Here is a 25727-nt window from a genome sequence, read left to right as displayed (position 1 = left end):
GCCCAGGATCCGGCAGACCACGGGGCACAAGGCTGGTGAAAAACAACTGCTATGGGTGATTGATTGTCCCTACTCGTATTTTAAGAGGTTGTTTGTCTAACCATGTGTCCACTTCTAAACCACAGTACTCTTAAATTACTCAGACTATGCATTCTGTCACTTCCATCAACTAACGAAATAAACTTGTATCCAACTTACAGAGGGTGAAGAGGGAAGTTTTTCACAGCTCAACTATTTAGAGGTAACCTTGAAGAATGCTTCCCCGCCGCCCCTCACCCCCCGCCCCCCAGGAAGAAAATGTAACACAAGGGGAATAAGAATTGTGGCCTGAAATCCTTTCTGGGATAAGGCAATCTATAAACAAATAAACAAAGTTGCCTGTCACAAACTCCAGCTTAAGGACATATTCCTAAAATAAACAACACCGTACAGATAGTCATCCTTAGTAAAGAATAGCACAAAACTTAAAGACAGCACTACTAGGATTTTACTGCAATTTCAAGGGACACTCGGGACTTTCTCAGGTTTTAGTTAATTTGCAAAATGAAACACCACAATTGAGCTCCTAGATTCCTCCCTTACCCTTAAAGTCAATGGTACTGAGTCTGAAGAAAAAAGATTAACTTAGTGTTAAATAAAATTTGAAAAACTGAATGAGGCATGAGAACAAAAGCTAACAAAAGCTAAACTTCACACTAAATTAAGACACTCAATAGTAAATATTTCGAATTCTGGATTGATTACTGAGATTATGAAAGATAATTTTCTTTCAAAATGAAAACTTTAGGAAGTATCAAAACTTTAGGAAGTATGAAAAGGTAAGCTAAAAAGCAGAGAATAATTACCCTCAGGTGGGTTTGCAGAGGCTCCTCCATTCATAAGAGAGCTAGTTTGATATGACAGCTGACTTGAGATTGATTTGAGAGCAGGTTCATAATAACGTATTAAATGTTGATTCCAATATAATTTACAACAGAAATGAAGCAGTTTAGATCTCCCAAACAAACTTTGAGGCTTGGAGCTAATAAATTTAACATTCCTGAAACTTGCGAGTAAACTTCTAAAGCTAAGCCATTCCTTTATGTGCATTAAATAGTCATAATCCCTTGTGAAAATGATTTTTGCAATAAAAATGAGCTTTGAAATTTGAAAATAAAAGTTCAAAAATAATTTTCTCATCCAGAAAAAACTGAGACTATTTACAGTTGCTTCAAACAAAATGAAATATTTAGGTATAAATCTAACAAAACCTGTTTCGATCTGAATCCAGAAAATTAAAAAATGATGATGAAAGTAATCAAAAATGGAGAAATATACTGTGTTCAAGAATTGGAAGATTCGGGGCTTCCCTGGTGGACCAGTGGGTAAGACTCCATGCTCCCAATTCAGGGGGCCCAGGTTCGATCCCTGGTCAGGGAACTAGACCCCGCATACATGCTGCAACTAAGAGTTCACATGCCGCAACTAAGAGTTTGCATGGCGCAGCTAAGAGTTTGCGTGCCACAACTAAGGGTCCGCATGCCGCACCTAAGAGTCCATATGCTGCAGCTAAAAGATCCCATGTGCCGCAACTAAGACCCAGTGCAGCCAAAATAAAAAAAAAATAAATAAATATACTAAAAAAATTGGAAGATTCAACATAATAAGGATGTCAATTCTCCACAAATTGATCCATGTTTAATGCAATTCTTATCAAAATCTCAGGAAGGTGTTGGTAGACAGAGACAAGTTTATTCTAAAGTTCATTTGGAAAGGCAGAGGACCTAGAGTAGCTAAAATAGGTAAAATTTTAAAAACAAAGCATAACATGAGATGAATCCCTCTACCATAATCATATATATATGGTTTACTATGTAGCCTGTAATGAGGAGAGTGTGGTATCGTCAGAGGGACAGACACATATATCAATAGAATAAAGAATCCAGAAATAGACCCACAAAAATAAGCCCAACTGATTTTTGACAAAGGTGCCAGATTCAGTGGAGGAAGAACAGTCTTTTCAACAAATGGTACTAGAGCAACTGGGCACTAAAAGGTGGGGGGAAAAAAAAATGAACCTCGACCTAAACCTCACAACTTATACAAAAATTAACTCAAAATGAATCATGGACTTTAAAACATAAAACCATAAAGCTTTTGGATAAAAACACAGTAGAAAATCTTTGGAGCTACAGACAAAGGGTACCAGGGATAGCAAAGAATTCTTAACTTGACACTAAAAAGCACAATCCATGAAAGAAAAATCTGATAAACTGGACCACATCAAAATTTAAAACCTTTCTTCTGAAAGACCCTGTGAAGAGGATGAAAAGACAAGCTACAAACTGGGAGAAAATATTTGCAAACCACGTATCTGACAAAGAACCTGCATTTAGTATATATATAAAGAACTATCAAAATTCAACAGTAAAAGCACAAACAATCCAATGAGAAATATAGGCAAAAAACAAACAAAATGAATAGGATCTTCTGATGGCAAATAAGCATATAAAAAGATGTTCAACATCATTAGCCATTAGGAATAATGCAAGTTAAAACCAAGAAATAGTGCTAAAAACCTGTAAGAATGGCTAAAATTTTAAAAAGTGATAACACCAAATGCTGGCAAGGATGTGGAGAAAGTGGATCACTTATACATTGCTGGTAAAAATGTAAAATGGTACTGCTGCTCTACGAAAGAGAAAGGCGGTTTCTTACAAAACGTGTGCTTATCGTACAATCCATCAAGTATACTTTCATGCATATATTCCAGAGAAATGAAAATTTATGTTCACACAAAAATCTGTACATGAATGGTCATAACAGCTTTATTAGGTAATAGCTAAAAACTGCAAACAATCCAAATGCCCTTCAACGGGATATACCATAACACTCTGTTGTATATCCATGCCATGGAATACTACCTGGGAATAAAAAAAGGAACAAGCTATTGATATACGCAACAACTTGGATGGAACTCAAGGGAAAAAATGAAATCTGCCAACCGCAAAAGGTTAAATACTGTATGATTCCAGTATTTATATTACATTCTTAAAATGATGAAATTATAGAAACGGTGAACAGATCAGTGGATGCCACAGATCAGAGAGCTGGGGAAGCCAGGAAGGTAACTGTGCCTATAAGTTGGTAACACAAGTTCCCTGTGATGGAACTGTTCTGCATCTTGACCACGGTGATGGTCACATGAATCTACACATGTGATAAAATTGCATAGAACTAAATACACACACACACACACACACACACACACACAGAAACAAGTCCAGGTAAAACTGGTGAAATCTGAATAAGGTTGATGAGTTGTATCAATGTATTACCACCAATTTCCTAACTGCAATATTATATTCTAAGTATGCTATATGTTACCACTGGAGAAACTGGATGAAGGATCTATGCGATCTCTCTACATAATGTTGTTAAAACTTCATGTCAACCTAAATTAACCAAAAATAAATTTTTTAAAATTTCTTAACTCCACTAAGAAAAAAAAGTAAGAATTGAGGACACTATACAGTTAACAAGTATTTCAAAGACTTATCATCACAGATGACTGATTTTCAGCTCTCAAGTGGGTAGCCACATAATTCAACTCCATCTACAACTCAGAAACCACAGACTTATTCCATTTTTCCTCTCTTCCTTCTTTCTCTTCCCTCCTCTACCACTCCATCAACCCCCTTCCTAACTGGCTATAAGAGAGAACTGCAGTATGTGTATATGTGTGTGTGTGTGTGTGTGTGTGCATGCGTACTGCAACTCCGTGTTCTCTCTAGTTTTATATAAACACGCACAGAGGTGTGGGTTGTTTTCAACCATACTTATTAATTAGCATTCTGTGCTCTTGGTTCCTAATTTTAAAATCCATTATGTGGCACATTTTATACTTCCCTTTAAAAATAATTAAAATGTCAGCTATTTGTTTATGACAATAGTTGCTTCCATCCCTACCCCCACCCCACTACATAGGAAAGTGGTCCTTAAAAAAAAGTTTTCGTATGTTGCTCTGAAGTTCGAGTTGATCACTGGTGGAACCTATACAATAAGATATCTTCTGTGCACTGAAACAGAAGTTAATGATTGCTAATTTTGGAGAATAAGCTAGGCACTTTTTCTGGTCACTGATATACACTCCATTTAATAAGCCACTGTCTCCGGGCATGGCATTGGTAGATTGAGCCTGGCATACTATACAGACTACGAAGTACTATTATCATACCATGTACTAAAAACATCTAATTAATACACTGCAGAAAGCTAGTTTATTTATAGTTCTGACTTTCCCTTGCTCAGAGAGCTCTCACAGCAGGCATTATTCTCATACTTTTTCCCTACCTTTGCTTTCTAAACTACTTTGTCAATTCTAAGTAATTCTAACCCCTGACTCAGGGCTTCTGTTTGATACACACAGACACACACACACACACACACACACACACACACAGCACCACATTTCAGTGGATGTTTAACTCCGTGGATCTTAGTCACTTGCGGAAAATATAATATTTGATTTGAGATATATATGTATGTGTGTATGTGTGTGTGTGTGTGTGTGTGTGTGTGTGTGGGTGGGTGTGGGTGTGTGTATATATCTCACAGGTATCATCTAATATAAGTTTTCCATATAACAGTCATGGGGTAGGACTCTTTTCCTCTCTAATTATAAGAAAAAAATATTTTTATAAGATCTGCTGTATTCTCAGACCATTAACTCAACATCATTCCACCCACCTCTCACATCAGTTTTTATTTGGGGGAGTAGGGCACACCCTGTCCCAAAATATATCTTTCACAAATGTTCAAAGAAATAAAAACAGAAAGTATTATTCATGTGGCATTTCTTACACAATGGCCCCAAAATGTCAGTTTTCTACACTATAGCTCTTATAGTATCATTTTCAATTTCAGAGAAACAATCACATAATCAAATAGTATATTTCCCCCAAATGGCCAAGATCCATGGAATTAAATATCCATTAACATGTGGCCCATTAATGTACACAATCTTTTACATCTTGCTCTTAAAGATAAAATCTTAAGTTTTTCCTAATCTCTTACTCAGAAAGGTAATACCAACAAAATAGTTTTCATTTCCAAGCAATGCAGAACTGCAATAAGCAGTCTTAAAAGAGCACATTAAATGCCCAATGAAGAATAACACAAAACAGCACAATTAGAAACTGTAGAAATTTTACCTTAATTCTTCTCTCGGTGTCATCTAATTTTAACTCTGCTGAAACGAGTTTCTTTGCTAAGTCATCTCGTTCAGGTAGGTGTCTAGCTTCAGAGATCTTTTTCAGTTTCTGTAAGGAAAGTTTTGTCCTAAATAGTTCACCTTCTGTATCTTTCACCCTTTTCTCAGTTGCCCGTTCTTTCTCTCGAGATTTTCTTAAGCGTTCTTTGAGTGCTGTAATCTCATTGTTATGACGAGCAATAAGTTGTGAGATTTCATTTTCTGTATCTTCAAACTTATTCAGGGCTTTCTCCTGCCGATACTGAAGCCTTTTCAAAGCCTTATTTTCTTTTAGCAGCTCAGCTAACTTGACCTGGAGTTCAGTTACTTCATTCTGCAATTCATTGATTTTTAGCAGTCTTGCAGAAAGAACCCGTTTTGTAACAAGATCAGTATCTTTCCGAAGTGGCTCCCTATTGAGGCCCTGGGAGTGAAATCCCGCTGGGACTCCCCTTCTGTTTGGTGGACCCTTAGGGCTTGGTTTCCTAGGGACTAAAAAAGAAACAGTAATAATGTAAAGTGAAAGCTGTACCAGATGTAGTATTATTTACTCATCCTAACACAAGTGGATCCACAACATTCTTTAGTTATCTTGTTTCCTTAAAAAATGATTTTACAATATTTAATTAGATATCAGGTTTTACCTAGAGCTCTTAATATAATGGTTTTATAAGAAAGGTTTGAAATCTTTTAAGAAAGTTCAAGAATTATATTCTGATCCAGCAAAATAATATCCCCATAGTTTATAGGGAATTATTTTACCATTTTTAACTTTACAGATAAGATAGCCAGCCAGCATTTGAACACAGGCACCGTCAGCACTAGCATGGTGCCTAATAAATACTGGACAAAATATTGTGATACTCAAGTCATTTGTCCCAAGATATTTGGGATCATTATTTAAAATGTGGAAATGTATGGGTTTTTTAAATTAGTTAGAAATCTTTATTTGGGGAAAGAGGATGACAACATGACAGCAAGAAGATTTGCGACTCAGATTTACCACTTAATAAATCCTTGAGCAATTCAACTTAAACCTTTTCCAGGTCTATCTTCCCTACCCACAGAATGAGGATAACAACTCATTTGTTGTCGTGAGGATTAACTGAAGTTTGCATGTAAAACAGAAAGTTCTCCACAAATATTCTCTGTCAGCGACAAAAACTTAATCCCAGGTATCAGTGATTGGAAACAAAAAACACTTCAGCAGTACAGGTGTGATTCTAAATGCTTTCTCAGAGGCTTTCTTTTGTGTGATGTTCGAATCAAAAACATCTGGCATAATTTAAGAACAAGATAAACAAAAAACTCCACCCTAAAAAGTACAAGCATGTGAAATCTTTAAAGTTAACTAATACACATTAATCACAATATTTCACAAAAATCTGGAATGTTTTTTTTTTCTTTTTACTAAAAGTTCATTAAACTTAAGCCTCAATATACAAAGCACCTGCCCTTTAAAAGAGGCATCTGGAAGTCTGCCACAGTTGAGAATAACGAACTTTAACCTCCAAGGTGACTGCATTTTTTCAAGAAGGAAATGCATTCCAGAGGGAAAAAAAAATGAAGAAAAACTAGAAAATCCAATGTTTCCCTACCCGTTTTACCAGCCATGGATACCCTGATTTCATTATGTAAACAAGGGTAAGAGTAATATTTACAATTTAACACTATAAAGTTTCATTAAAGAGATGGAAGTTTTATAGAAGCTATTTTGAATGTGTAACTGATTTGGGATTGCAGCTCTATAAATGCTTGAATATATGAAAGGAAGTGGTAATAAAAAGAAATGAGGGAAAACCTACTTGTAACTCTGAAACTATGCTATCCAATATAGTAGTCACTAGCCACATGTGCCTACTGAGAAACTTGAAATGTGGGTGGTCCAAACTGAGATACCCCGTAACTATGAAATACATACCAGATTTCAAACACTTAGTTTAAAAAAAAAAAGGAATGCAGAATATTCCACACACTATGTTTTATATTAACTATATTTAGAAATGATAATATTCTGGATATGTTGGGTTAAATAAAATATATTATTAAAACTAATTCCACCTGCTTTTCTTTTTAAATGTGGCAGTAAAAAATTGTATATGTGGCTTGCATTTGTGACTTGCATTATATTTCCATTGGAGAGATTGCTCCAGTTTTAAATTGGAGCACCCATCATTTCAATTCTCTTTCTTTCCCAACATACTGAATTAATAGAGTTTTAGTATCTATATGCTATTATAGAATATGTATTCAGCTCTTGGAGTGACAGAAACTTTATACATAAAAATGACTGTACATAAGGATGAATGTTAATCATTCCAAATCTCTGATTTTTATGTATAAAATTATATTGCTCAGCAAACAAGACTTGATACAAATGGAAACTTAATTTGAAAAGTTAAAGCCTAGATATTATACGAATCAGGATAAAAATTTTCCACTAATATTTTATTGAACAATTTAGCCAGACAGAAAGGGCTTCCACAACCAACTTTTGACATCCTAAAAACCTGAACATTGATTTTTAGCATATTCTATTAGTACATCTACAAACAAAGTACACTTAACCAGAACTCAAAAATATTTCTTAGCGTTCATCTACCTCTTTCATTTTTAAAACTATCAAGATGAAATACAGGGCTAATAGGAGTCAGAACAACGATGACTTATTGTTGTGTATATCATTCTTCATCTCCCCCTTGTTAAGTCACCACCAAAAAGAGGGTGGGCAAATAACTGCTTTTTTCCTTCCGTCAGGTGTTAAAATTACGGTATGACTCATTTAAAAAACATGTAACAAAGATAAACTATGCATCTACCAAAAACTCAGTGTTTATATTACTGATAAAACAAGAAATAGAATAAGTATGTAATACGTAATACACAAAGATGTATAAATTATTAAATTTTATTATCATATAACTTCTGATAGAGCACAAATTTTACTTCTGATAGAGCACAAATAACTTCTGATAGAGCACAAATAAAGCATGCTGAAATTTAAAAGGAGGAAGAATATGTTATCAAACATGAAATTCCACAAATTCAAGTGTTAAAGATGCTTTTTTAATCACATTTGTTCTTTCCTTAATTTAGTCTACACTGATGATTGTGACTTAAACCAAAAGGAATTAACTTAGTGTTTAAGGAAAGTTATCAGTTTGGTTATGTTGTTTGATCTAAGGTAGACAAATTACCACAGATTTTAATTCAAAAGATAATGCAAAGCAGAAAACAGTACAAGTCAGATTGAAGACAATAACCAAAATTTTTCTGGTGATATTAGAACTGTTTCTCATAGCTTTTTCTCAATTATCTTCTTAAATAAGATAAGGCGTAAGAAGTTCTGACTCCTCAATTGGGTAGCCTCCTAAACTGCTTCTGGGTAACAAGTGAAAAAGTATTCTTGCCAGTAATTCCCAAGGTATGTAAATGATTTCTTGGGAATAAATAGTCATTTTCTAAGGTTCAATCCTAAGGTCTGTTTGTTCTTAATTATATAGCAAAAGTTTAATATCAGATCATGCTCTCAGCCACAAAATCGAAACAAGAAAACTGCACTGAGACAGATTTGGAGGAAGAGACTAAGAAACCTGCAGCATTGTACTTGCAGGACAAACAGACAAACAGAAGAAGAAAATGCACCCAAATTGTTCAAAGTATCAACATCCCTGGGAAGCTAGATCAGGGATCCATGAGAGGGCTGCTTTCAAAAGGAACATATACTCTTCTAAAAAAGCAAATGTTACTTTTCAAAGTAAAAATCTGTAAAGGCAAATTTAATCAAACTCCTGATTAAAACTTTTCAATAGCTAACTATTCTCCTGTACAGAAACAGTCAATATCTTAACACAAGATTCCAGGTGTTTCATTGCCTTGCCCCTGTTTTCCTTTTCATCTCCCAAACTTACCACTCCCTGCCTTGCAATCTTACCATTCTAAGCTACTGCTGTTATATTGTGCTGTATTTATTAACATATATTATAAAACCTCATTTACCTTAGCTTACTTTTCTATGATATACTCATACTCCTTACATATTTTGTTACTAAGTACACATCAGGGTTTTCTTGACCAGGGATTTATTAAGATGAAGAAGAGATTTCTAGAACATTATCTAGTCAAATATATATTAATAACTAGTTCCAGACTAGTAACATTTTAGTAAGAAAAATTATTTCTAATGATTTATGTTGTTTCCATTATAACACAGCTTAATGGAAAACAGACTGGTGGACCCAAGCCCCAAATTCCAATTCTAGGCTGAATTTGAACTTTTGTAATAAGTAGGGAAAGTAATTTTACTCAATCTATAAAAATGCCCCTTAACCACTTTATATCAATGCTTCTCACTACTTTTTGAAATTGAAGATAAAGGAAGGTCCACGTGTTTTGTGGGGCTTTTTGTGGTTTTTTTGCCTTTACAGTACCTCACAAACTCCAAGATAATCATTTATTTAGGAAAAAGAGAAAACAAAATGAGAAGCCTCAGTTATGGTTCTTTCTTTGGTATACCGTATGACTTTGAATATAACAAAGGATAATACACAGTACCATAAGCAACATTTATAAAAATATATCCTATTCTAAATGTAAATCATCCCATTTCCATGCACATATCCATATACATATTAATATAAGAGTTTCATTCATACATGTTTTCCTTAAGCATTCAAAATGAATTTTCTAGATCTACTGGACTTTTTTAAAGGATGCTTACCTTGATGACGCACTTGGCTGTCTGAAATTTGTTTTTTAGGATTTTTTCTCTTAATACTTGCCGGTGAGGACGGATGGACCAGCGATGACCGGCCAGAAGACTGTGGTGTAGCTCCAAAATCAGATGAACAGTAAGAGTAATAATGTCTGCCTGCCTTACTTTCTTTACCAGTACCTGGACTTCTTTCTCTTTCCCCCATGGCTTTGAAAAATGGCCTCTATTCACATAATTTCACAGATTCTTTTCTTCAGAAAAATCCACGGCAATCCTGAAGAGCATTTTTTAGAGTCTTCAGATCCCGGAGATAATATTCATGTATGTGCAATTTGTTTTCTCTCTGTATCTGTGGTCCACAATTCACAGGAGGGACCAGAAAATACACTTTTTCCCCTACAATTAAGGAAGGGGGAAGGAAACTCATCATATTTCATGAAATAGATTTCTACAGTTAATTACAATGGAAATATACTAAAAGCAAAATAATATACTGCTTATAATTTTTAAAAGAGGCTGTAATTTAATTCATCTATATTTTCACACAGTTGTTTACAGTATTTGGAGAAAAGACAAACTGTCATAGCCTAGACAGAGAACATGTAAAGTACCTGACATATACTTGCTTCTGAATAAATGTTAACTGCACTTGACTCCCTTGAATCTTAAGATTTAAAATAAACACAAGTGCTGATTTTTAACAGGTGAATTATGATCAAATCACCAATTTCTTTCTTTTTTTGGGGGGTGGGGTGTTGGGGGATGGTGGTAAAGGACAAGACTGCTAACAAAACCAAAGAAAAATATCTAAAATTGCATAAAAATGTAAAACTGAAAGTATGTAAAAAAATTAATCAAATTAAAGCACTTGATGAAAAAACATTTGCAACATGACAGAAAAATGGTTACCACCCTTAACAATAAATACCTCATATCATGCCATAAGAAAAATATGAAGTCCAAAGATAAATGGCAAATACATATTAAGACCCACAGCAAGCAATATAAACGATAGGCACATAATAACATTCAACCTCAGATACCATTTTTAAACCTATCAAATTGTCACAGATTTCTCAACACTCAATGCTTCCAGAATGGCTGTCAAGAAAATACTGGGAAAAAAGTTGGCAAAATATATTAAAACTTTAATTATGCTTTTAACCTTTGATCTGATAATTCCATTGCCGGATACCAAGAAAATTACCCTAAAAATAGGGGGAAAGTTTATGCACAAATATTTAATGCAGTACAATTAAAAAAAAACCAAAAAAGGAAGCAACCTAATCTAACCACTGCAAAATAACTAACAAAATTAAGGAAAGTATTGAAAAAATCAATATAGCCTAGTATCATGCAACTGTTAGAAATGTTTACAGAAAGTTTGCGTTAACAACGAAGATGCTTATACTATTACAGTAAAAAGAAAAATTCAGACTGGTGTATAAATATGATCTCAACTACACACAGTCATTGAAAAATACTGAAAACACTGAGTATTCTTTTTAACTGAACTCAGGAACTGGAAAAAAATTGCAAACCAAGGTATACATAATATACCAAAATAACGTCTGGAATTGGATTACTTTTATAATTATAATTGTTCTTAATATTTACAAGAAATGAAAAGCCCATTGATGAAATTAGTGTTAAAAGTATATACTAGTAATAAATGAAAATGACACATGCACAAGGTAGCACTACTACTATTCATGTAGCACTTTTGTAGTGGCAAAGGACTAAAACAATCAAAATGACCATCAATAGGGAACTGGCTGCATACATTGTAAACCTCCACACAGTGAAGTACAGTACTATTAAGCTATTAAAGGAATGCGGATTACCTCTGTATATTCTTTGCAGTCTGAAATGATCTCTAGAATATATTAAGAAAAGGAAGAGGGAGAAAAGCATGTATAGTACGCTACCATTGAATGAAGAAGGAGGGTTATAAATTTATATACACAACTTTTTATATTTTTAAAAAGTAGAAGAACAAATTAAATAATGAACAAACAATGGGTTCTCTAGGGCAGGGCTGTCCAACAGAACATTCAGCAAGAATGGAAATGTTCTAAAATCTGTTCAGTATGATAGCTAGCCACATGTAGCTACTGAACACCTGAAATGTGGCAAGTGTGAATGAAGAACTGATTTTTAATTATGCTGAATTTTAATTAATTTAAATGTTAAAAGCCACATGCACTAGTGGTTAGCTGATTGGACAGTATAGCTGTAGAGGAAAGCAGGAAGCAGAGTTCAGGGATGGGAGTTAGACTTCTTTATCTATAACTTTTGTAGACTCAACTTTGGAAATAATAATTTTTAGAAATTAGATTTTTAAAAAGCATTTCCTATGAATCCAAAGAAAATGAAACAAATAAATGTAACTATATATACAGTTGGTGACAAAACCACACAGATTAACCAATTCTAATGACTTTAAAACACAATCCCTAGTGAGATATATCCTACTGACAAAAAGGTACAAAATTTTTCTAAAAACTAGTTTCAATAATCACATTGTTGGCATTGTTATTCTCAGGCTACATGTGCACTGTGAGATAAAGCAAACAAGTAATTACATTGGTTCGGTTAGGTATTAGAATTTTCTAAAACAAACAAGTATAAGCCAATACGAGTTTTAAAATTCTGGAGCCCAAAATGTGAATTTTGAGTATCGGTATGAATTTATAACGGATTTTACATTTTCAAAAAAAAAAAAACGCTGTTTCCCAGCTCTGTCCACTGAAAAACCCTAGAAGCAAGAAACGAATTAATAGCAACAAACATTCCCAGCACTCAAATGTAGTGTCTAAATACCGTTTCCCTTAGAAGAAACTAGAACTCCTTGTAAAACGTCTTATTCCACATCTAAGAGAGGAAACATACAAGATGAATCTAAAAATCTAGAAATTTGGTCATACTAGAAAGCGAGAAAGCTGTGAGGCACTCCTGATGGAGCATCAAAAGGGCTCGGGAGCGCACTCCAAGAAGCTCTGACTAGCCCACAGTGGGACAATTGCATCATCAATAAGAATTATATCAGCAAAGGATTAAGACACATCAAATATGTTTAAATTCATGAGGTCATATGTTATTTTTAAAAAACTAATTAGTTACCTCTGAAAGACACTAGGCAACCAACTCATTCATATGAAATTGATACATAAAGAGAAAAAAATCAAACATGTATCCTACCTATACTGTTAAGAGCTGTATCTTAAAATAACAAAACAGTAGATAAGGGGAAGTATTGGGTTGGCCAAAAAGTTTGTTTCTTTACAGAATTATTCTGGCTAATAAATTAAAAAGGGAATATCAGAATGACAGAATTAGAATACTGCCACTTTGTAGCCACTAATGAAATAATGAAAGTAGACAATGCTTACTAATGGCTGCTAACACCATAGAAAAGAAATAATCAGACACTGTGTGCCTTCCAGATAGGACAAGGATACCTCTGAAGTAATCTGCTCCTCCTACAAGAAAAATAAAATCTGATTCTGGTCAAACTTCTAAACTGAAATGACAATTTATAGAAAATACAGGGGACAGAGGTACAAGGAAGCAATTAGCAAAATCCACACTGTGGCAAATCCTATAGGACAAACTGGCTTCTTTAACGCATAAATTGCAAGCAGGAAAAGAAGAGATGGCGAGAGGGTTTCTATATTTTTTAAAAGTCTTAAGGAAAACAAACAATTGCAATCTATGAGCCTTGCTTCAATCTTGATTCAAACAAATTATATAAAAGAAAATTATAAGATAATTTAAACACTGACTGGATATTTAATGACATTAAGGAATTGCTATCGCTTTAGGTGAGATCATGATATTGTGGTTACTTTATTTAAAGAGTCCTTATATTTCAGAGGTAGATGTTGAGATATTTATAGGTAAAATTAAATAATGTCTGGGGTTTGCTTCAAAATAATCCAAGGGGAAGGAGGTAAAAGTAGAGATTAAATAAGACTGGCCATGAGTTAATAAAACTATGTAAAAACTGTGGAGACTTGCAGCTTCACTTATTCTACCTCTGCTTTCATATTGTTTCAGATTTTCCTTAACAAAAAAGATTTTTTCAAAATCAAGCAAACAAACTTAGAATTTTGTTTTACTTCCTGGTAGATTATTAGTGCCTGGCAATCTCAGTCTCTGTTACAATTAGCTATCTGATCTGAAATCAGCAACAAGTACTAATATTAAAAAATATATAAATCAGCCTGAATCTTTCACTTTGCAATCATGACAGAAAATATTTACACATTTAAAAAACTGTCTAGGGGGCTTCCCTGGTGGCGCAGTTGTTGAGAGTCCGCTTGCCGATGCAGGGGACATGGGTTCGTGCCCCGGTCCGGGAAGATCCCACATGCCGCGGAGCGGCTGAGCCCGTGAGCCATGGCCGCTGAGCCTGCGCGTCCGGAGCCTGTGCTCCGCGACGGGAGAGGCCACAACAGTGAGAGGCCCACGTACCGCAAAAAAAAAAAAAAAACAACTGTCTAGGAAAAAAGGATGATGGATTAAAGCAATTAAGTGGCTCTATCACTTATTAGCTGTGCAAACCTGGAGAAGCCACCTAACTTCTCAATCTAAATCTAAATCTCAATTTTCTCATCTGTAAAGTGGAAATAATAATGGTAACTTCCTTAAAGAATTGTTGTGACAATTAAATGGGATAATTCAATAACTATCACACAATAAGCACTTGGTAAATATCAATAATTGTATATTACAATTCAAACATACAAGATGCTCAGTAAATTCTGATTAATACTCTTTGTCAAAGACTTTCAGTTTTAACAGTATAATTAAAAGTTGATTATATGATATGGATGAAGATTATTTCTGTTTATATGCACATAGCAGCAGTAGCTCCCTATGACCTATCCCATGTAAGTCAGGGGTCCCACCTAACTTTTTCTTGCGAAGGGTAAGAATCCACAAAAACATTACCTGCCATTCATCTCATATACACCAATACTAGCTCTCTCCCCAACCCCTGCCCCAAACATATACATATTTTAAAAAAAAAAAAAAGGAAATATCCATTGCCCCATTATCCAAATCCTGTTTCCTGGGACAACTATTTTAATGGCTTATACTTTTTGCTTATACTATTTTTTTTATTGAAGTATAGTTGATTTATAATATTGTGTTAGTTTCAGATGTACAGCACAGTGATTCACTTATGTGTATCTATATATATATATATTCCTGTTCATATTCTTTTCCCTTATAGGTTATTACAAAAATTGAGTATAGTTTCCTGTGCTATACAGTAGGTCCTTGTTGCTAATCTATTTTATATATAGTACTGTGCTTATACTATTTCTTGAATTAGCAATTTTAGACTATGAAAGATGAGGATTTAACTCACACCTCATTTTAAATGGCTGCAACATGCAACTACATGTTGGTTACGCAGAGGTTTTTCTCTAGAATTCCTAATTGTCCTTTTTTCTTGACAGGAAAAAGCATCCTTCTTATCACATCACTGATATCTATCAGTTTCTTAGTCATTCTATCTATAGCCTGAAATCCATTATTCTTCCTCCTAAAAGACATTTTTCTTGGAGACCAGTAATTTCCTATTCTAATGTAAACCAATGACTTTCTACCTGCTGCACCACTGTCATTCTGGAATAACTTTTACTGTACTTCTGAGTTAATCTACCATTTCTAGTGGCCCATGTCATCGTCTTTATTAGTTTTCATTGTATTTTACTGCTCCATATCCTCAAGTAGCTTCTTCAGAAAGGGTTATCCGAGGTAGAAGTTCTGAGTCTTTGCATGCCTGAGAATGTCTTTATTTTGCCTCATACTTGATAGTTTTCATAGGTTCCAAATTCTAAGTGACTCTCTCAGAACTTTGGAGACACTGCTCCACTGTCTTCTAAACCCTCAGAGCTGCTTATGAGATGTGACAGTCATTCTTTTACTCAACATATACTTTTCTTGAGCTCTCACTATGCAACAGTAATGAAAAAACAACAACGAAAGATCCCTGCCCTTATGGAGTTCACACTCTAGTTATGTTCATCTGATTCTCATTCTTCATAGGTAATCTTTTTTTTTTTTTTTTAACTCCCTAGGAACTTTTAGGATTTTCCCTCTTGCTATATTGAAATGTCACAATGATGTACGTAGGTGTGGTTCTGCTTTCATTGTGTTGCCCTTTTCTTTCCCTCTTCCTTTTAATCTGGAAACTTGTGTCTTTAAGCACAAGAAATGTTCTTAGGTTTCTTTTTTGATAACTGACTCTTCCTTTACTCTTTTTGAAACTTCTACTGGTTAAATAACAGACCTGCTCTCTTTGTCTTTTTGGACTATTTTCAAAGACATTTACTCACTCTATCTTCTAAATCATCCAGGAATTTTTTTTTTTTTAATTTGTGCAAACATCTTAATTTGCAAGAACTCTTTCTTGTTCTGATTGTTTTAAATAATTATTCTGTTCTTGCTTTAATGAGGCAATACATTCTCTTTCCCAAGAACACTAAGTAGACATTTTGTTTGTTTTAAGGTCTCTTCTGATCCAGAAATTATCTTCGTTTCACACAGTTACAGTTTTTCAGTTTGTTCATCTTAGGTTTTTTTATACACTGCTGATTTTATTTCTTTGAAGATAATTTTTAATCACCCACTGATATTTAGGAAAGAAGAAAAAGAATGAACGGAAACCATATACATGTGAGCGGGGCCTCCTGACAGGCACACGTTGCTTTAGGATGAACAGCAAAGAATCAGCCATTATGCTGGGGACTCCCTAAAAGTTAGCAATGAGGAGGGATTACCTCCAAACACAAATGTCCACCATGGCAACTCTACTTCTTCTTTAGTGTCATCTTTGTTTTTATTTCCAGAAGAAATTACTTCTATGTTTTTTGATGGAAAAGAGAGTGAGGGGTGAAGGGCAGAGAGTATTACACTGACGGTCGCTGTGCATGAGCTTGGGTGGAAAAGGAGGCACAACTATTCCATTTATAGTTTTTTAATTATTCTTCCTCCCCATTTTCAATTTTCTTTTCTGACTTTTTAAATCCCAAGATACTCTGAGACTCTGTTGGATATATCAGAATATTTCTTTGCTGCAGTTCCCTCTTGAATATCTTGGGACATAGTTCTGTTCTAATCTATTCCACCCGTCATTTCTTTCATGTTTCAGAAATGTGTTGTAATCTCTCGTCTACTGAGAGTATTCTATCATTCTTACAATGTTATAGGTTTATTCTCTTTTTTTCTTTAATATGATTTTAATGTTGTCTCCAAGTAGAAGAGACAAATACATATGGTCAGATCTATATCTTTAACAGCAAATATAAGTCATCTTTAGGCTAATTATTCATAACAATTATTCTCGACCTTTCAAGACAACTTGATATAAGCAATCACTTTTCCAAAGTTCATGAAACTACTATTCAATTCATACACTTATTCAGTCAACAAAAATTACTGATGATACAGACGCCATTTTAGACAATGAGGAAACTAAAATGAGCAAAAATACACTATGAGTTCTTTTAGAGCAGCGTCTGGCTCTTCCATCAAAGAGAGACGATTAGAAAAAACAGTCACAATAAATTATGTATGTATCCTTTATATATTCCCTGAAAATATTACATGTTAATTACACGAGAACACTTTAAAAGTGATAAATTCAAGAACAGCCCCCAGGACATATATGTGGAGAAAACCATAATTCAAAAAGATACAGGCGCCCCAATGTTCGCTGCAGCACTATTTATAACAGCCAGGACATGGAAGCAACCTAAATGTCCATCAGCAGAGGAATGGATGAAGAAGATGTGGTACATATATACAATGGAATATTACTCAGCCATAAAAAGAAGGAAATAATGCCATTTGCAGCAACATGGATGGACCTGGAGATTATCATACTAAGTGAAGTAAGTCAGACAGAGAAAGACAAGTATCATATGACATCACTTATATGTGGACTCTAAAAAAAAAATGATACAAATGAACTTATTTACAAAACAGAAACAGACTCATAGGCTTCGAAAATAGAAAATAAACTTATGGTTACCAAAGGGGAAACGTTGTGTGGGCGAGGGATAAATTAGGAGTTTGGGATTAACACATACACACTACCATATATAAAACAGATAATCCACAAGGACCTAGTATACAGCACAGGGAACTCTACTCAATATTCTGTAATAACCTATGTGGGAAAAGAACCCGAAAAAGAATGGATATATGTATGACTGAATCACTTTGCTGTACACCTGAAACTAACACTACATTGTAAATCAACTATACTCCAATATAAAATAAAAAATTAAATTTAAAAAAAAGGAGAAGAATAGTCCCAGGAATGCTAGAGAACATTTTGTTACCTTTGCCAAACTTCTGATTACTTAGGATCTATGCTGAAATAAGGTAGGTATTTCTAATCCCATATTATGTTACAAACCTTCATGACAACAAACAAGCATTCCTTAGAAAATAAAGCAACCCAAAGATCTAAGCCTTCCTAGAAAATGGAAATTTAGACACTTGTGAAAATTTTCCTTTATAAAATTAGTCCTTAGTCCTTGTAAGAACACCGTTGCCTGGCTGTCAGTGGCTGCCAGAAAAACTGTTCAAACAAGCAAACAGGAAAACAAAAGTTAACAAGTTAAAGAAAAAAGAAAATGCATGAAATATTAGACCAAAATATGAAAGGAAGAAATGGATAAAGATGAGGTAAGACAACTATTAGAATAATAACTAATAATGTTTTTACGAAGTAAAAACAAATGAACTACTATAGTTCAATAAGATTACATAACAATTTAGCACTGGAAGGAACCCTGGGAAATCACTCCTTTCTTTGAATAGATTAAGGAAACTAAGACCCAGAAAAACAAAGTGACTTACCCAAGATCCCAACTTATCTAAGGTCACAGACCTAAGTTAGCAAAACTGGAAATGGACTACAAGTTTTCTGACTCTTGGTTGAGGGACCTATTCAATATTTCAATACCAACCATCGATGAGAACTACCTCATCTTTAAAGCCACCTCCATGTGCATCTATTCCATAGTGTGGCGCTCCCGCTCCTAAAACTGAAGCAGCATTTCTGCTCCTTTTTAGAGCTAAACTTTTCACCTGTCTTCCTTCCCACTCCTCTCCATCTCAAGGACTGTGCTCCTGCAATTCTGCCCTCTCTACAGGATCATTCCAATCAACAAAGAGGTTCTAGTAAAGCTGCTGCTTGACTCCATGGCCTATTGCATCTACAACCCAATTTCTCCACTCCAATTTTCCAGTAAAAGTTTTCGAAGAGTAATTTATAATCTAGAATGTCATCTCTACTTCCTTTCCAACAATGTTTTTCTGAATCCACACTAGTCAGGTTTTCATCCCGACCATTCCGCTGAAATAGCTTTTGTCAAAAGAGACAGTGACATTCAGCCTGGTGAAATCCAAGAACCAATTTTCTGTCCTCTTCACCCCTGACCCCCCAGCAGCATTGGACGAGACTGACCAGTCCCTCCTGCCTACAACACTCTCTTTTCTTACTTAACTTCCATAGCCACCTGCCTTCCTGGTTTTCTCATTACCTCATTGGCTGTCTCTTCCCAGTCTTCTTTGTTGAATCCGCCTCCTCTTCCTGACCTCTAAAGGTTGGAGTACACAAGGCACCACATATTTGGCCCTCTTTTCTTTTATCTATGCTCTCTCCTTAGGTGATCTCACCTAGACTTCATTTACCCTGCCTTTCGGATTCATATATTCACCTTCCTATGTGAGAACTCCAGCTAGGTATCTAAACATCATTTCAACCTTACATGCCAGCACAAAATCATGATCTATCCCCTTTCTACTCCTACCCACTCTTTCCTATTTTTCTGATCACATTAAATGGCATTTCCATCTACTAAATTATCCATTTCACAAATCTAAGGATCATCCCGGATTCCTTCTTACTCTCACATCCCACAACCAAACCATCTGTAAAACCAGGCTGTTTTATCTCCAAAATATACTCCACATTTGATGATTTCTTACCATCCCCACTGCAACTGCCCTGGTCCAAGCCACCATCTTTTCTCACTTGAACTTCTACAACAGCCTCCTAACTGATATCCTGCTTTCATTTTTGTTGCCCCAGTTAGAGAAACCTATTGAAACTTGACAAAGAGATCAGACAGCATGACTCTCCTGCTTAATTCCCAATTTGTTACTAATTGATAGTTGTGGTTTGTCTGAGGCCACAAAGTGAATGAGAGGTTTAAACTCAGGTGAAAGTCAATGAGAGGGGTTTAAGCTCAGGTGGAAGTCAGTGAGAGGGGATTAAGCTCAGGTGAACTGGACCCGTGCTCTTCACTACTGTTAAACACTACCCCGTGGTCCTGCCGACTTAAAACGCCAAGTATCTGAGCACCCACTCCGATTCACCGATGCCAAGAAGGCACTTTTTTTTTTTTTTTTGCCAACTCTCCCCTCCTCTCATCCCATCTCTGAAGGATGTGTAAAAATTTCACAGCCTGCACCAAAGAGCCGTTCCACTCTAATCAGTCTTAACTTCCTATCATTTATTAATTCCAGGGCTACAAAGAGCCTCACAGCCTCCTTCCCCTTCTTGCCCCGTCCCTCCTTTCCCATCTTCAGTGTCTGCAGGCCCCTAGGGCTTTCTAATAACTCCGAACCCCTTCTCTAGATCCTCCTGCAAGGCGCTCCCTTCCTTCTTTGCCTGATCTCCCAAAGCAACCCCTCCCGAACTCGTTCTCATCCTAACTTCCCAATCCCCCATCTCTCGGTCAACCTCCCCTCCGCCCAACCCCCTCCCAGCCGCCGGGCTCCAGATTTGTTTTCCGAGGACTTTCCTTCTCCCCGCGTCCCCCAGTCCTCCTCCATCCCTAATCCTTTAACAACTCCACTCGCACGCCCCCAACCTGCTTGGCGGGTCCCGCACAGCCCGGCCTCAACTCGCACCCTCAAGTCCCCCCTATCCCCACGCCCACCCCAAAGCCCACCTCCAAACCGCTCCCGCCCCTCCTCAACGCGGACGCGGCGCCCGCCTCCTTACCTTCTGTCCGCGGGGCCTCGGCGTCTGGCCGCCAAAGAGGGGGTGCCAGACTCGGCTGCGGGGCGGGCGCTCAGGGGGCTGGGGTGCGGAAAGTTTGAACACGGGGCTAAGGTAGGGGCAGGGACGTCAGCTCCTGGGTTGCAACGGCGCGGCGACCTCGGCTCCAGGGTAACGGAGGGGGAGGCCCAGACTGCACTGCGGGACGCCCGCAGCCAATGATAAGCCCGCCCCCGACCTCCCATTGGCTTCTGTTGTTAGAGGGCTCTTTCTATTGGCTTCAGTGGAACCGGAAGGCGGGACGATGAGTACGAGACTAGGCGGCCATTGGTTGACCGCTCTGGCTGTAGAGGCTACGGAGAGTGGCGAAGTCGTGCGCACCGAAGCTCGTAGAAGCGCGCCCGGCCCTTTAAGCTGAGCGAAGCCAGGGGCGGCCGCAGAGGGTCTAGGCCCCTGGGTGGTGGGAGGTGAAAGGCGCGGGCGGAGAGGAGAGGGGTTACTTGACGTGAATTGTAGAAATGAGCAACTGCGTAGTTGAAAACATTGAAAATTGTCTCGAATCGTTTTTGGAAATCGCTTGGTTTTAAATTAGAAACAAATAGCTAGTCGCTTCTCTGTCTTAGCACTGAAATTGCTGATTTTCAGGAGGATGTGGAATAAGTGTACTGATGCGCCTGCCTCGAAGACCTGGCTTTAGTGAAGCACGAAAGTGCCCCGAATTAGGCTTAAAAGTGATTGTTGGGTTTTGGAAGGGGTTTGAGGTGGAATGACATTTGTGGGGCATGTCAGTAACCTATCGAGAGCTGCTTTAAGGCATATTTTCCCTTCAAAAATAATTGACAGTGTATATCAAATGGCATTAATTGCGGGAGGCAGGGAAGGTAAAAAGAAAATCCTCTCTGCGATGAAGTTTCAAGCCTTTCTGAGCCTTCTGATTATCATGATGGTTTAACACCATACTCCGGTGTTCTCGCCTTTGTTAATTTCTCTAGCACCTTCATTCTGCAGAGAATCTAATTCTTGAAGGCAAAGGCGTTCTAATCAATCTTCTGACCATGAATTACGGTAATTCCGTTTCTTGCTTGACCATGTTTTCGACTTGCACTGTTTCAAACCTTTCATTTTACCCTGTCAATATATTTTACTTCAAGTTAAAGATTAACCCACCTAAACAATACCATAATTAAATACAATCGTCTCTATGCGCGATAATCGGGAGAAGATAGTAATCATCTGTTAGTAAAAAAATTAAGATGAGTAATACCAGAAACTGCACTGAAATAGCTTTTCATTAATTTGTTTAAATCTGCTAATACTCTTCATTAAACTAGTTCACTGGTTATTACTCCGTTAAAGTTAATACTATGTAGCTCAGTAAACGCATTGATGGATTACTTTTAAAGGAAGTTGCTATAAAGAGTCAAAAAACATCCTGTAACTAGATTAAAAAACAAAAACAAAAAGAGTCTCTCCCCAAATAGTCAAACTGGGGTTTGCTAGCACTCAAGGAGAGCTGAGAATGAAACGGTATTTATTTAGCACTAACAGTGTGCTAGTCAGTGTAATATTCTGGCTTCATTCAGGTTCTAGACTGGTATTGTTATTCATCGTTCTACCTGAGGAAACAGATTCTGAAAGGTTAAAGGATCTACCACTAGATACTAAAGTAGTAAGTGGTGGGGTCAGGATTCAAGCCAAGGTCAGCTAAGTTCCAGGTTTCAAATTTAAGGCCTTTAATGTGTTTCACCTACAGGTTAATAGAGTTGCTGGCGAGCAAGAAAGAATTTAAAAGTTCAGGAGTCTCCACAAAATTGTCTAATTGTATGTAACACATTTTCAAGATCTTTACAATGTACAGTTTTATTCACTCTATCGTATTTGGAATAACAGTGACTATCAATTTGTTGGACCTAGGAAAAAGACCAAAAGAATGTATAAACCTACATAAGTTAAGAATCAGTTTATTGAACTAATTTTTTAAAAGGTTATCCCAAAATAGGAGATAATTTCAAATGTTTTTATGTGATTTTACATGGTTTTGATATGATTTTGATAGGGCTGGAATTTCCTAAGATTATACCATTTGCCATTTCATTTCACTATATACTACATAGAATTCTGCTTTTCAAAAAAAAAAAAGGGAAACAAAGCCAACAAAATCACATCTTTACATTTCTGCCACTTGAAATTATAAGCAACAGGAACCAGACTTACTATTTTTAAAGATTATGTTTATGAAAAAATTTATGTTAATAATTATTAAGCACTTTGGAGTTTTATTTTTATTATTTTGGGGCTTATATTGTTATTGCAATATCTCCAGATTTAACTGAATGTTAACTTTTTGCAGGACTCTGATTGCCTTGTTTAATACTATGTGGCAACAGTGATACAGATGATATCAATTAAAATCTTCCTAGAAATGCTTACCAGTAGACTTATTCCCATTTTGCATATGGGGAAACTTAAGTGTTTGAACAATTTGTTAGAAGCTTCATAAAATTAATAGACTAGTAAGTAGACTTTCCAACTGTAGACAATCCAGAAATTACAATGACTATAATTTAAAATGGGCATACTAGAAATAATCACAACTTAGAAAGTACACCAGCATATAATTATTCTTAGCTAAAGTTCAGTTGTCCATTTAATACAATTCTTAAAAAAAAGAATATATATATAAGAATATATATATTCTTACATATTTTACCTTTTGTGATAAGTAGTACAAAATTCGAAAATTCTAAATCTAACTTTTTGGTGTCCATATTGCTAGAAAATTTTAAATTTATTTATAAATTCCAGGTAAATAGTGGGTTGCCAACACATAATATTAACTTTTAAACATTATCTAATACACCAGATGTTTAAAAAAATGGAATGGCTTAGGAAAACTTGAGTAGGGTATAAAGAACAGTAAAACTGGGGACACAGAAAGTAGTCTGCTCTTATAAAAACAAATTTAGTCTAATTGATTTTTGTTATTATTTGCCTTTGCAGTACAGAAAGCTGATACTCTTTGACTATTACTTTCTTTAAAGGATAAATCTTATTTGATCACTTGATGAAATTTACAAGTTAATTATTTTGTTAGTGGAGAAAGAAATAAGGCTATTGAGATGTTTACTAGTATTTTTCTTTCATAATTGGTGAGTAAATCATTAATAGTTTCTCAATTTCTTAGAGTTTATTTGAATTTGGGGGGCTTTTGCTTTTGTTTTGCATAGAAAGAACTAAATCAAAAGCTGGTTTAAGCTAGTTTTTAATACATGTTTTCATATTTTGTTACTCCACAATTACATCTTTAAGTAAATTGACCTACAGGTCAAATGCTGTCTCCAACGCAGTAGGACTAACACTGAAGGAAAATGTAATTCTATTTGTATTCACATTGTTAGATTTGAAAGGGAGAATGTTAGTATAGTTTTCTTAGTAGATGATTGCCTGTTCTCAACTGAAAATAATCCACAGGAGATTCTATTAAAATCAGTGACTGTCTTTTTAATTGACAATAAATATCCTAGGTAAAGAAAAAAGTGTTTTTACTACTTTGGAGTTCTAGCATAATAGACAGGTATTTCTCCAGTGAAAACAGAAAAATGGCATAGCAGAGCTGCAATGGGAAATTTCTGAGGTAGAAACCTTCGTTCATTAAATACATATTGAGTACTTGGGGAACACAGAGATGAAAAATGAAGTCCTTGTCTTCCAGCTGCCTGCTGTCTAATGAACAAGAAAGATAAGTTTTTCTGATTGCAGGTCATCTATGTAATAAGGGCAATTATAAAGATATACCTAAGGTGCTAAGGGGACTTGGAGAAGGGACTCTTAACTCAGCCTGGTGGCCCAGATACGATTCCCAGAGGAAATAACTCTTGAATTAGAGCTTATGCCACATAAAGCTAACCAGAAATGGGAAGATAAATAAGGTAGAAATAAATCAGTATATCCCCAGGCAGGGCAGTATATGCCCAGAGGCAGGGCAAATCGTTTAGTAAACATCATGGGGGAGGGCATGGGGAAAGGTAGAGCATACACTGAGAGAGGGAGTAGCCCCTTCTCTCGCCAGTGTATGGTTGGATAGGAGGCAAAGGCTAGAGATGTTTAAATGCTTTTTTAAGCTTGTATTTAATCCCAAACACCATAGGTAGTGACTGATGAATTTTTGGACTGATATGATTTGATCTGCACTTTAGATAGATTATCCCAGCAGGGTGAGACTAGAAGCAGAAAGGTCAGGTAAGACCTTTAAAACTTCAGGAAGGGGCTAGTAACATAGGCAAGAAATGAGGAGGGCCTGAATCAACTAATATTGATCAAGGGAGCAATATTGACCAATATCAAGTAAGCATCTTCTATTCCTGGCCCTAGACATACAGTTTTACATACTCACTTTAATCCTTGCTGCAACCCAATTTAATCCTTACTACGGCTCTGATATAGTATTATTTTTGTTATTTGTTTGTTACAAATGAAGCCTGGGGCTGAAAGAGGCTAAGTGTTTTGCCCAGGGTTACAGTTAGGAAATAGCAGAGTAGGGATTTAAATCCCTGTCTGACTCTAGGACCCGGGCTTTCAACCACCTGTTTTTGTGGTTTATTAATGAATTATCAAATCAATTTATGGTTTGTAACCACATTTTTTAATGGATATAGAGGAGAACAGAAAATATCAGAGTATATTGTGTACAGGAAGGATAAATATCATTTTATGAAACTTCTGTTTCAGTGATTTTTATATATCTA

At 35.9% G+C, this 25727-nt stretch overlaps 1 protein-coding gene across 1 annotated transcript in view; it reads right to left on the bottom strand.

Moving 5' to 3' along the window:
• The window catches only part of LCA5 (lebercilin LCA5), a 76892-nt gene extending 55712 nt beyond the window's left edge, over positions 1–21180 (bottom strand). Inside the window, exons 1-3 of the mRNA XM_004270093.3 lie at positions 20986–21180; positions 9951–10340; positions 5193–5722 (exon numbers count right to left, since the gene is read on the bottom strand). Of these exons, the coding sequence (XP_004270141.1) occupies positions 5193–5722; positions 9951–10149 (729 nt within the window). The 5' untranslated portion in view covers positions 10150–10340; positions 20986–21180. The remainder of the gene's footprint in view (positions 1–5192; positions 5723–9950; positions 10341–20985) is intronic.
• Positions 21181–25727: the final 4547 nt, after the last annotated feature.

The sequence above is a fragment of the Orcinus orca genome, chromosome 12, assembly GCF_937001465.1.
Source record: "Orcinus orca chromosome 12, mOrcOrc1.1, whole genome shotgun sequence".
Classification (NCBI taxonomy): domain Eukaryota; kingdom Metazoa; phylum Chordata; class Mammalia; order Artiodactyla; family Delphinidae; genus Orcinus; species Orcinus orca.
Note: the sequence above shows the minus strand (reverse complement) of the source record. Positions and strands in the feature narration are given on the sequence as shown.